At 41.1% G+C, this 11,568-nt stretch overlaps 3 protein-coding genes across 4 annotated transcripts; 2 read left to right on the forward strand and 1 right to left on the reverse strand.

The window, feature by feature from the left end:
- The first annotated feature begins 2,112 nt into the window (after positions 1 to 2,112).
- On the forward strand, positions 2,113 to 6,159 carry LOC108655206 (uncharacterized). Of its 2 annotated transcripts, XM_089262708.1 has the most exons (6): positions 2,113 to 2,514; positions 2,611 to 2,768; positions 2,831 to 3,079; positions 3,228 to 4,007; positions 5,239 to 5,530; positions 5,561 to 6,159. In XM_089262708.1, exons 1-5 carry the CDS (start codon positions 2,427 to 2,429, stop codon positions 5,515 to 5,517), a joined length of 1,554 nt encoding a protein of 517 aa, XP_089118834.1. In that variant the 5' UTR covers positions 2,113 to 2,426; the 3' UTR covers positions 5,518 to 5,530; positions 5,561 to 6,159. The 2 variants fall into 2 exon arrangements, with proteins under 2 accessions (XP_089118834.1, XP_017962432.1); XM_018106943.3 differs by having other exon boundaries at positions 5,239 to 6,159.
- Positions 6,160 to 6,995: 836 nt separating this feature from the next.
- LOC108654973 (uncharacterized) lies at positions 6,996 to 9,916 on the forward strand. The gene is made up of 5 exons (XM_018106601.3): positions 6,996 to 7,852; positions 7,918 to 8,100; positions 8,259 to 8,406; positions 8,857 to 9,168; positions 9,603 to 9,916. The coding sequence occupies exons 1-5, from the start codon at positions 7,522 to 7,524 to the stop codon at positions 9,781 to 9,783; spliced, it is 1,155 nt and encodes a 384-aa protein (XP_017962090.1). The 5' UTR covers positions 6,996 to 7,521; the 3' UTR covers positions 9,784 to 9,916.
- Positions 9,917 to 9,924: 8 nt separating this feature from the next.
- LOC108654974 (uncharacterized) lies at positions 9,925 to 11,273 on the reverse strand. Its single transcript, XM_018106602.3, has 4 exons — positions 10,840 to 11,273; positions 10,637 to 10,763; positions 10,181 to 10,575; positions 9,925 to 10,115 (listed from the first exon to the last, which is right to left on the reverse strand). Exons 1-4 carry the CDS (start codon positions 10,848 to 10,850, stop codon positions 9,962 to 9,964), a joined length of 687 nt encoding a protein of 228 aa, XP_017962091.1. The 5' UTR covers positions 10,851 to 11,273; the 3' UTR covers positions 9,925 to 9,961.
- Positions 11,274 to 11,568: the final 295 nt, after the last annotated feature.

Genomic DNA, 11,568 nt, shown 5'->3' on the forward strand with positions numbered 1-11,568 from the left:
TGCCAAAGAAAATTGCAAAATGCCTTTGCACATTTTTTCAGCTCCTCCAGCGCAGCCCAGTTAAGTCCACCGCCAACTCGCAGTGTCCCGCCGAACCGCAACATAAACAGCTGTTTCCGCTAAGTGTAGCTGCCGGAAATGACAATGGCCTGTGTGTAGTTGCTTCCTTGATGGCAATGGCAATGGCATGCCGGACAACTGGACACGTTTGGCCAGTGTGCACTGGCCAACTTCAACAGCAGTTTGCTGGCATCGTCAAGGCAACAAACTGCAGCAACAACAACAGCAACTACAACAAAGATGTGAAGCATAAGGACATTGGCATTTTCTCCTTCATCCTCGCCGACACTGTGCAAAGTGGTGTCAAATGTCAAAGGCACTCGCCTGAATTGTCAAGTAGCTTTTCACACAATTTTCACCTTAAAACAACAAATAAATAAAAATGTGAAGCGTAACTGGTATAGAAATTTGTATATTTATAGATTATATTTATTATATATTTCTTATAAATTATTTTGTAATTTTAAATATTGTCAGTTCTGTAATTGTAGCTAAAGTTGTAGAAAAATTGTAATATAATATATGAATAAAAATATACAAACAACTTTATTGGGTAGTTCATAAATCCATTAGAGTAGAGTTTCACAAACATAATTTGGCCTATTTCTGGCTAGATTAAGCCAAAATGAGTTTAGATGGAACAATCTGAAATTGAGGCAGACTAGGCACAAGTTCTAGTCCAGTTAAGAGCACTATCCACTAGAAGAAAAGACAGTTTAAGCCATCGGATACATATTAATGTACCCAAGTTATTTATTATATATCTTATCAATCATTTATTTTCTTGAGCAGCGTAATTCTATCTGTATATCTGTCTCTCTGTTTGTCTCACTCTCCATCTCACAGTCTGTCTCTCTATCTTTCAAAGATAGATACTGAAGATCATTTAAGTTGTCATCTTTCGGCATTTCTATTGCAGTAAACGCTAGAGTGCTCATAGCAGAGAGACAGAGAGATCTCCTATTGGTCACTTACAGCTCGACTGCATCCTCGACCTCCTCTTGGTGCGCTACATTTGAGCGCCACCTAGTGTATGAGTAGAAGTCGCCCTATAAAAAGGGCGGCAGCTGCAGCATTTCTTCAGTCGCTCAGACCTAGTGGGACTCAGTGCCGTGAGGTGAAAGGAATAGTGTGATCGTTCAGCTAAGCATTCAAGACTTGGAGAATATACTTGATATTTCCTTAGAGAAAATTGAGACAATATGAAAAGAATATAATGGAAAAACTCAAAGAAAATGCTTGGATAGAATGCATTTTCGCAAATGTGCTTTATAATTATAAGTTACAAAATTGTTACTTATATAAATGTAGCTAAACTTGTAATAAAACAGACATTTTTCAGCGAAAATCAGTGTAAAGAGACGAAATTAAATAATAGTTTATAATACTAAACTAGCTTAAGTTAATGATCGACATTCCAAATATTTGTTAACTTTGCAAATATTGAAATTTTATTTATTTTCTTTTGATCAAATAAAATATACACTGGCATTCACCTTAAGCTTATCAGCTTGTTATGTTGTTGTTGTCACTTGTATTATTACACATAACCAAATGTTTATAGAAACGCAAGCATGACTAACTAAAGCTCAATTAGAAGAGAGAGAAAGAGAGTGAGAGTGTGAGTGAGGCTCTTATTCAATTGGGGATCGCATTGCGTATGGTGAGTCGATCGAGAGAAATGTTTGTTTATAATGAACACATCAACGAGTAAGAAAACACCAGCAGCAACATCGGCAGACGCAACAAGTTGCCCCAGTTGCGTGTGGCACAGACAGCCCTAAGACCTTGCCGCCACCCCCAAAAGCCGGCCGTCTAATTTTAACAACGAAAATCAAGCGAAAACAGTTTCTGTATGTAAATAAACGCGCAACAATATCTAAAATGTTGGCCCTTTGGCTCACCAAGAGAGACAGATAGAGAGAGGGAGAGAGGGAGAGCGTACAAAATAAATAATGAAACCATTTCGAAACTTGACGAAGAATCTGCAGAAAGTTTTCGTTTTCGTTCACGTTCTCGATTTCGAAAATAGCATTTAGAATATTGAAGGAATTAGTTTTGAAGACTGTGTCAGTCGCTGCCCAAACGCGAGGCGACGCGCTGCGACGTCCGAGCGAGCCGAACCAACCCAACTATATAAAAATAAATCGCGTCTAAGAAAAAAAAAAATCAACAAAAAAGAAAAAGAAGAGCAATAAGAAAAAAATAAATAGCAATCGGTGCCAAAAATTTCAAAATTAGAGTCGAATAACGTAATGTGTGTGTGTGGCTGTGTGCCGCTTGTTGTGTTGTAAATAAATGAGACAAATGTTAATGCAAATCTATAGCGAAGCCATATAGATAATACTAGATAAATCTCGGGAAACATGTCCACAGTCAGCGCTGGGCGCAAGAACAGCGCCCAGATAGAGGTTATGCAGAAAGCTGGCTGGAAGATCGATGAGAATGAGAAAGGTGAAGCGATAAGCATAAAATGTCAACACGATGACAACTCTCGCTGTCTCTTTCTGTCTGATTCTGTCTCTCTCTCTCTCTCTCTCTGTTGTACAGCCTGCTATATAGATATAGAGGAGGATGACGATGCGAATGCCAACGAGAAACTGGATGAATCGCAGCGCGTTTACTCCCGCTGGTCCGAACTGCCCAATCTGATATTGGAGGAAATATTCACGTACCTCACGCCCAAAGAGCGCTACTACGCCAGTCTGGTAAGTGGCCTCCGGCGCAAGCTGCTGTCACAGCTCACTCCCCCCACTGACTGCCCCCTCAGGTCTGCCGGCAATGGTACAGCGCCTTCTATCTGCCCACCGTGTGGAGCAATTTCGTGGTCGACGATCGCACGCTCACGCGACCCAAGTACAACTACTACTCGGGCTGGCAATATTGCCTGGACCACATGCGCACCCAGAACTGCTTGGCTCGCATCGGCAAGCATCTGAGAGGCATCGAGTTCCGGCCCTGGCACAGCTTCAATAACATCTATCAGTTTATGACGATGCTGTCATGGAGCATAGACAAGGTAAACAAGCGTAGAATTCGGCCTGGACTCTGAACGAAAATGTAATATGAATCTCAGATGTAGTGGAATTCGATTGGCCAGAGAAGCCTTTCTGGTAGCTGAATAGTTTCTTTAGCCAAGCTAAGCCCAAGTCTCGATTAATTTGCAGGGCCTGGAGCAGCATCCGCAGTCCGAATTGATTGGCATGGGTCAGCGCATACGATCGCTGGTCTACCATTTCCCCTGCAACATGTCGCAGCCCAACGACCCCGAGGGCATCAAGCTGTTCGGCACCGGCGGCCAGCTGCTGAAGGGCCTCAAGGAGCTGATGCTGCGCCTGCCCGATCTGCACACGCTGAAGCTCGTCGACTTTGTGCTGGAGCGCTTCGAGGCGAACCATTTGCTGGACGAGGTCGTCTGCAGCTGCTGCACCAAAATGCGCGTGCTCAACCTGGTGAATGTGACGACAATGCATTGCCCCATCATGCACGTGGGCCTGTTTCTCAACTTGCGCGAGCTCACGATATCGCCGCAGAACATCGACGACGACGTCTTGTCCCTGTTGGCGGACACCAAGCTGCGGCACTTGCACCTGCTGCAAAATTGCTATACGCCCAACCATTTGAGTATCAGCGCCTGCGGCGTCAAGGCCTGGCGCAGCCTGAAGGCCACGAATCCGCGGCTCAGGGTTCATCTGCGCGTCGAGAACATGGTGGACGGCGATGTGGTGCTGCAGCCGGAGGCGCCGGTGCACAGCATCACCTATTGGGCACCACAGGCGCGCATCCGCACCGAGCTGCTGCTCCGCATGGTGGATCACTACAAGAATACCTTGGCGGTCTACGGCCACGAGCTCCTGCCACGCTTCAGCAGCCCGAAACCCTTCGACAGTCGCGTCGACAGCGTGCTCTTGCTGATGTGCAGGCAGTGCTTCAATCTGGATACACTGGTATTTATACATATTCATTCTATATATGTATATATTGTACTATATTTACTAGCTGAGAGGTTGGGTATGTGGGCACTTTGAAATTGCGGTTTTACTTGGTTTTATTTCTTTATATGATTGATTAGTAGATACGATATGATTCATTATAATTTTTGTATATTTAAGCAGGCTTTCAATTTAAATTTGTAAACATTTTAGATTTATTTTAATTTATATAGATGAAATATATAGATCACAATCAAATGCATAGACATACCCACGGACGGACAGACGGATATGAATGAACATGCCTTCATAGCTAATAGTGTTGCTCAAGAGAATACATATACGTATATATGATATGTTATAAAGAAAAATATTATAAAGATGGGCAGTGAGACAGAAAAACTACAGGCACTTAGATCAAGGAGTAGAGGAACTGCGGGGCTGGCAAACAGATTTTAGACAAAAATGTATAAATACATATATGTGTAATGTGCAATTGCCTTTAAAACGAGCGAGCATGGGTAAAGCGGTCACAGGGAAAGCAAACTCTGGACGAACGGAAGATCAGAATGTTACGCGAACATAGCTTGATAGAGTAGGTGTTGAAGAACAAGCACGGAGAGATCCACATTTTCGCTCTTTCAATTCGAATTGAAGTTCTCATAAAAAATCATTTAATGCTAATTTAGTGACTGTTTCATAAATTACAATAAGTCTATTATATATCCAAGTGATATCCAAGAGTCTCCAGACAGTATTTTCAGTTGCAAAGTTCCGCAATAAGTTGAATTGTAGATAAACAGCCTAAAATTTAATAATAAAACCAAGTACTGAAATAGCAGGGAGACAAAAAATGGAAAACTATAAGAAAATATGCGGAGAGTAGTTACTAATATTTTTTTTGTATTTATTCAATATAATCCATCAGATAATACAGAAATGAAATCAAGTAATCAACATAACTATAAGAATTTCAAGACTTGAGCTAATTTTAAGTACTTTATTAAGACTCCAAACGCTGTTATCCTTACTCGCATAGCAGACAAATTCTTATGACATTAAACTCAATATTAGCAAATCAAATTTCAGCTTCAATAACTGCCTTTAAAATTAAGAAACTACAAAGAGAGCTGGTTATGCCTCTTAGCTATAAAAAATATATGTGTATATACGTATGCACTTGTCATTTTGTCACATCTTTCACGCTCACTCTCTAACTCTCTTCCTCTCTTTCTCTCTGAACCAGGTCATACGCGAAAAGGTGTCCACGTCGACTTTGCTGCTGCTGGCACGCACCGCCAAGAATCTGCAGAGGCTGCACGTGCGGCGCTTCGCTGTCATCTTGCGGTGCGACTGGCCGCGGCACCCGGAGTGGAGCGACGAGTTCCACTTGTGGCTGAGGCGCAACTCGCGCTCCTATGAGGCGGTCGAACGCGAAATCTCACAGATCTTGGGCTACAAATGGAACTTGCTCAGCGATCGCGACTTCAAACAGCTGACGGTGAATGTTAGGGCGGGTGCGTAAAGCCACGCCCTCTCTCAAATGAGAGAAAAAAAAAAACAAAAACAAAGAAAAAAGAAGTAAAAAACGTGCAACTTGTGATAAACGGTGTAGAGCTTTATTAGCTGATAACAATTTGAGAAAAAAAAAACGAATAAAACAAATATTTACAAAATAAATTTGCAGACTTTTTTTCTAGTCTACGGGGAAAAACATAGAAGAGTTGCTAATTTTTGTAGAAATTGATTTTTGCACATTCATCGTCAATCTAAGCTTGACATACTTATAAGAGAGCTGTCAGCATTTGACTGCGCTCAGTTTACATTAGCAGCTCGACGAAATATGAAAGTCTTGGCAATTATTTTCACAGTTTTAGGCCTTTTGATGGCCCCGTTGGAAGCGACGCCAATTATCAGCATTGACCTGCCTGTGCCCATAGCGATTTCTACGCCGTACTATGGATATTCGTCGCCGTATTACTATAGTCGTCCTTACCATCATCACCACCATCACCATCATTCATCGCCCTATAGCAGCTATCACCATTATTCGCCGTACTATGACACCTTCCCAGGAAACTATTGGTGAATCGCTTAGCCCGAGCAAAAGCTGTCAAAACTAGTCGAAATAAATTTGCAAAATTTGATTTAATTTATTTTAAGAACAGTGAATTGCGTTTTATTCGTGTCTTTAAATTCGAGCTATTTATGTGTGTGTTTGGATGTGTGTGTACAAATTGTCTGAAGAATTGGCGTAAAAAGGTTGAAAATAAACAACATGAACAAAACAAAATAAACAAATACGTTTATGGCTGAACATTGCTTGTTGATACTCAAACTTATAATATATTAATAACATATAGTCAAATGGATTTATATATTATAATTGATTAGCCCACGTAAATCTGAAATTTACTTCTAGTTGATATTTAAATTTGTGCATATATAAATAGATCAATAATATATTATTGTAATATATATTAACATATAAGAAAATTGATTATATTCATGTAAGTCTGAAACCTGCCTAGATTTGATACTGTAAGTTGTCTATATATAATAGATAAACTCATATTATCGGATGAATATAATCAGTTACAACAAATAAGTAAAGTTCATATTTCAACTTATGAATATGATTTACAGTAATTATTTTACACATTGTGATTAAGCTTAGCGTAAGACTAAAATCTTTTGAGCATATGTCAAATCAGCTCTCGATCTCGATCTCTCTCAACCTTTAAGAACTCAATTTCTCCGAATAAACTCGTTAGATCTGCGAAACTACATCTATAAGCATAGTTTGCAACCATTTAAATGAGCTTTTGAAACTTGGCTGAGCTTTGCATAGGCCAAGCTTTTCGCATACGCAGCTCTGCTCGAGCTTTAGCACAGAAACGCAATGGGCGAGCCACGGACTGAACTTTTAGCACAAAAAGCTGACGCTCAGTAAGGCCCACGCCCACTTCGTTGCCGCAACGACCTTGAGAAGGCGGCAACAACAATCAATGCAGTCGCTTGCATTGCACTGGCAACATTCAATGTCAATGTCGTCCAAGCTTTTGCTTTTGCATACTCTCAGGCGGCACATTACGTATACGCCAGCAAGCCTACCAAATAACCAATTATATAGTGAAATAGAAAATATTTGAATAAATGAAAAGTATAGTGCTCTGCTCGCTGTGCTATTAAATGAGAGACTGAGCGATTTCTAATACGCTCACGAGCATCTTGCCGAAAGACAAAAGTCAAAAAAAGATTCCTCTTGGACGAGCAGAGCAAACTGTTGCTGTTTGTTTGGTAAGGCGCCCAGTTTCGTGGTTGACAGTGAAGGCGCCGCATGCCAAATTTTGATCATGACCGCGTAAAAAATAAATACAGCTATTTACACTAAATAAAAATATATGTGTATGTATATGTATGTATATATATGCACATGTATTTGAGTGGTGCCAAACCAAACAAACAATCAAAAAACGTCCGTTTCAATTAAATGAGTACAATAATTGTGTAATCCATCCACCTCGCAATGAATAAGACCATACTGCACTGGAGCTACTTGAACTTCAAAGATGTGCCCATGGACTTGTTCTTGTATGAGGACCTCGAGGAGGTCTACTTGAAAGAGAACTATATATCCGCAATACCCAAATGGCTGCTGAATATATCCACACTCAAGTTCATCCACTTGGCTGGCAACAACCTAAGCGAGCTGCCTGTGGACATATATATGCTGGAGAACCTAGAGTTCTTGGATGTGTCCAACAATGAGATCAGAGAGCTGCCCAAGACACTGGGGTTGCTGCTGCGCCTCCAACAGCTGAACGTCAGCGGCAATCAGCTGACCGAACTGCCTGTGGGTAAGCGAACCACGCCGCCTGGCCTTGACCGCGTTCACACTGTAGATGTCCACTGTCTTCCTCAGAGCTGAACACCTTGCGCAATTTGGAGCAACTGAATATAGCCAAAAATCAATTCCGTCGTTTGCCCATACAGCTGAGCGAATGCGTGCGCCTCAACGAGCTGAACGTGAGCGACAACGAGGCGCTGCTGCATCTGCCCGAGCGCATTGCGAATCTCCCCATGCTGCAATCCCTCCACGCCGATCGTAAATATATAGTAGAAATAATGAGTGATACACTTCTACTCTCTTCTCTCTCTCTCTCTCTCTCTCTCTCTCTCTCTCTCTCTCTCTCTCTCTCTCTCTCTCTCTCTCTCTCTCTCTCTCTCTCTCTCTCTCTCTCTCTCCTTATTTTTCTGTTGCAGGCTGTGCTCTTATTTATCTGCCGGCAGCGCTCTCCAAGTTCATGAACCATGTGCGCATCTTTCACAACACCTCTGTCAACTATATACCCATGATCTACGAGCGTTTCTATCAGAATTTCTACGATAACAGACAGAAAGTGACGCCCATGTGAGTGCAATCAATAAATATTATGTTAATATTAAGTTATCTTATGACTGACACTACTTTAAAAATATTTTTATATTAGTTCTTGAATCAAATTAGAATTTAATTTACTATCAATCCAATGCATATACTATATTATTGGCGTTAATTAATTATATTATCATATGTTCTATTAAGTTAAAATCGATTTTGTATGAAGGCTTTCAATTGGGAAGAATTGGAAAAATATTGCTAATTTATTTTATAAAATTTCATATTTTGCTGCACTTTGATAACTAAAGTATGACGATAATATTAAAAATCAAAATATAATATTATACTAAATATTTGAGTCCTGAATTGAAATCTTTAATAAATTTAATATATATATGTTTTATATTTGATATACATATTTTAGCGCATATTTTGTGGAATTTTATAATGCCAATTAAATTTTCCGTTTCTTCTTTACAGCCCCATCGGAAAGAAAGGATTTTTCTGGGTACGGGAATTGGAGACAAATAAGCTTCTGCTGCTCCCAGTGGGCACACGCAAGATTTATGCCGTGCCCTCGGCGGAGAATCAGGTCACGCTCTATGATGATTGCTTGCATGCGCTGCAGACGCTGAATCGGCACGTGCCTGTCTATGAGAATGCCGCACTGCATCGCCTGCTGCCCGAGCCGTATATGAGTGGCCACATCAACAATGGACCCATTGCTCGCTGCACCACCACCAACTGCTCCAGTTGCCTCTATACAACCTACTACTTTATGGTCGTCAAACGGTAAGCCCACCGCTGGCCGCCATTGTTCTTAAGAGATTCGTTTAGCGCTGTGCCAAAAACAAGATGAGATGAAACCGGTTTCAGTCTTAGAGATGTCGCGAATGGGATCCAATGAAACTTGCTTAAGTCAGAAATTCCTATTGTGTTTGATTTATGTGAGACAAAAATCTATCATGACATATTATAAAAGTGTTAAGGATAGTATAGCCTAGCTGTGGTTCGTAAGGGATTGCAAAGTTAAATGTATATTACTGATAGATTGTGGTGGATTCAAATCTTATTCGAGTGCAAATACCTAGAAGTTCTCCTCGTAGAGTTGACCTAAGCAACAGAATTTTCGAGTTTTAATCACTTACCTGCTTATCCGTTTGTTTCAACATCCTGATTTCCCCACTTTTATATATAAAAATTTCAATTCTTTTGTTTCTTTGCAGACGTGGCAGCGCCTCGAAGCAATTATTCACATGTAATTTTTGCACACAGTACTGCGCACTGCAATGGCTCTCGGGCAATATGAAGAAATATTATCAAGTCAACTGGAAAGTTTGCGACGGTGACGATCTCGATGATGATGAAGATAGTAATGGTGATAATGACAAGACAAGGCAGAGTTAAGTGGGCTGGCGTGATCTTCACGAGTGTTTGTCCAACAAATTAGCATTGCTTTAATTAGACCTTAGTTTTATAATTGTTATTCAAATGCCTAAGCTTTGATTGAGTGCTCATTAAAGTGTCTATCCCTAGCCAATGGGCAACCAGCGCCATATTATACCGTATTATCCATATTACTAGCCTACACATAGCTCTGCGTCAGGCCGCGTTCATGGACATGCACATAATCATCCAATACGCAGTGCACAGCTGTGGGAAATGCCTGGCGACAGTTGATGCCGTGCCTGCCCATGCTGTAGGCATCCAGATAATGTTCAGGCAGAGATCTGTGGGGCCTGAGCAGCATCGAGTTATACACATATTCTATGTTCATATGATTAGCGGCTCTTTGGCTACTCACATGAGCAATCGGTGCAGCAGCTGCGCATAGAGCCCATTGTGCTCGTGGACCTGTCCGTTCTCGCAAATCAGGCGCTGCAGGCAGGCCTGGCCATCTTGGCCACGTTGATTCATGTACTTCAAGGCGAGCTCGTATAGAAACTGTTGAGCTGCATCCACTTGGGTGGGCTGCGAGGCCTTCTGCTGCCGCAGCTGCTCTTTGGTTAATTTAAGGGGACCCTTAAGGTAACTGTGATCTCTGTGATCTCTGCGACCTTTGTCATGACTCCATAGCCTCCACCAGTAGACAGGAGAAGTTGGCTCTGGGAATTGATAGTGAAAGTTCATCAGGCAGACCAGCTGACGCCAGGCGTGCTTTTCGCCCAAGTCCACGGGAAATGCGATGCCGGTTACCAGCTGCAAAGTGTCAAAGGTCAAACGAACTCCTTCGCTGCGTAAGTATGGCAAATGGGAGTACCTTTATAATGCCACCGTCCTCGTAGATCAGGAAACGCTTCTGTCTGCGATGCTGTCGCCAAGTGGTCAAATTAGCATCCATTGCCTGCACAGCGTCCAGCACCAGCAGCAATGTTAAGAGCAAGCCCCTAAAGTACAGGGTAAAGTAAACTAGTTAATTTGAATTGACTAATTCAAGTATGGAAATATGTATACTAAACGCACATTATGTTCATTTTGTGCGCTCGTCTCGTGCTCTCCGGTCGAGCGTTAGGCCGTTTATGTTTCTACGCTTTCGATTGCATCTCTGAAGACCTGTTCCCGTGACGATCTCGAGTGCGAGGTGTGAGAAAAGTTCACGTGCTTTGGCGGGTTTCCTACTTTTACCTGTCGTCTCAATTAGCACGTCTACGCATTGACTGGTGCTATACGCACTGTTAAAGTAACGGAAAATCCATAAGACTTAACGGTTTAGCCAAGTAATTAACATTTCGACCTTGCCTTGAACAACTACAAGCAAAATAATTAAACTTGAGGCCCAAGATGCATTCTCATTTGTTCCCAATGCAACTCAAAAGATATGGAACGATAAATACAATGGAATGAATTCGGATGGGGGTTAGTAGACAGGGTCTAAATATATGTGAATTGAAAGACCCTTAGGCCTATGCTCTATTCTACAGGCTAAAAGTTTTCAAGACAAATTCCATTAGACTTTTAATTTAATAAATTTTGTTACAGAATTATAGTATATAAGGAATATATTTCAATTAAAACCCAATAAAATGACTATATAGTTGAACAAATAACAAATGATTATGCATATAAGATTATAATTATTATGCAATCAGCTTAAAAGATGTAAAAGACAATTACCATGAAGTTCCTATAGAGAGAATATGTACAAAATTGGTTGATGAGAAAGAATTTATATTGGTATACGGTAAGATAAGA

The sequence above is a fragment of the Drosophila navojoa genome, chromosome 5 (genome assembly GCF_054131105.1).
Source record: "Drosophila navojoa isolate 15081-1374.11 chromosome 5, UAZ_NAV_1.0, whole genome shotgun sequence".
Classification (NCBI taxonomy): domain Eukaryota; kingdom Metazoa; phylum Arthropoda; class Insecta; order Diptera; family Drosophilidae; genus Drosophila; species Drosophila navojoa.

Coding starts and splice junctions, on each gene's coding strand:
- LOC108655206 (XM_018106943.3), top strand. CDS start 2,427: ATGTCCACAGTCAGCGCTGGGCGCAAGAACAGCGCCCAGATAGAGGTT. Junction 2,515..2,610: donor GATCGATGAGAATGAGAAAG/GTGAAGCGATAA, acceptor TCTGTTGTACAG/CCTGCTATATAGATATAGAG. Junction 3,080..3,227: donor TGTCATGGAGCATAGACAAG/GTAAACAAGCGT, acceptor ATTAATTTGCAG/GGCCTGGAGCAGCATCCGCA.
- LOC108654973 (XM_018106601.3), top strand. CDS start 7,522: ATGAATAAGACCATACTGCACTGGAGCTACTTGAACTTCAAAGATGTG. Junction 7,853..7,917: donor GCTGACCGAACTGCCTGTGG/GTAAGCGAACCA, acceptor TGTCTTCCTCAG/AGCTGAACACCTTGCGCAAT. Junction 9,169..9,602: donor TACTTTATGGTCGTCAAACG/GTAAGCCCACCG, acceptor GTTTCTTTGCAG/ACGTGGCAGCGCCTCGAAGC.
- LOC108654974 (XM_018106602.3), bottom strand. Junction 10,576..10,636: donor AGGACGGTGGCATTATAAAG/GTACTCCCATTT, acceptor GACACTTTGCAG/CTGGTAACCGGCATCGCATT. Junction 10,116..10,180: donor CTGCTGCACCGATTGCTCAT/GTGAGTAGCCAA, acceptor GATGCTGCTCAG/GCCCCACAGATCTCTGCCTG.